The sequence below is a fragment of the Acanthisitta chloris genome, unplaced genomic scaffold, assembly GCF_000695815.1.
Source record: "Acanthisitta chloris isolate BGI_N310 unplaced genomic scaffold, ASM69581v1 scaffold16351, whole genome shotgun sequence".
Classification (NCBI taxonomy): domain Eukaryota; kingdom Metazoa; phylum Chordata; class Aves; order Passeriformes; family Acanthisittidae; genus Acanthisitta; species Acanthisitta chloris.
Window position 1 is genome coordinate 6,319 of NW_008657785.1, and position 255 is coordinate 6,573.

Genomic DNA, 255 nt, shown 5'->3' on the forward strand with positions numbered 1-255 from the left:
GCAGTGCGGGGGGCTGTGCCAGGGAGCTGAGCCCACCACCCCTCGCTTACCGACGCCTTTGCCGTACTTGGCGCTGTGGGTCCAGCCAGTGGCAGCACAAAGCCGAGGTGTCGGCACAGCACGTGAGCATTGCCCAGTGTGAAGTCGTCATCGCAGATGGTGCCCCACTCGTCATTGTAGAAGACCTCAACACGACCCTCGTTGTGCTTGCGTGGGTAACCGGCCAGACGAAACTTCAGCTGAGGTCTAGGGTGG

The 255-nt window shown here is 62.0% G+C and overlaps 1 protein-coding gene across 1 annotated transcript in view; it reads right to left on the minus strand.

Annotated features, from left to right (window-relative positions):
- Window positions 1-248, minus strand: part of LOC103811870 (lysyl oxidase homolog 3-like) — a gene marked incomplete at both ends in the record, with an annotated part of 6,556 nt that extends 6,308 nt beyond the window's left edge. The window contains 2 exon segments of the mRNA XM_009084869.1: window positions 51-95; window positions 98-248. Of these exon segments, the coding sequence (XP_009083117.1) occupies window positions 51-95; window positions 98-248 (196 nt within the window).
- Between the last annotated feature and the right edge of the window lie 7 nt (window positions 249-255).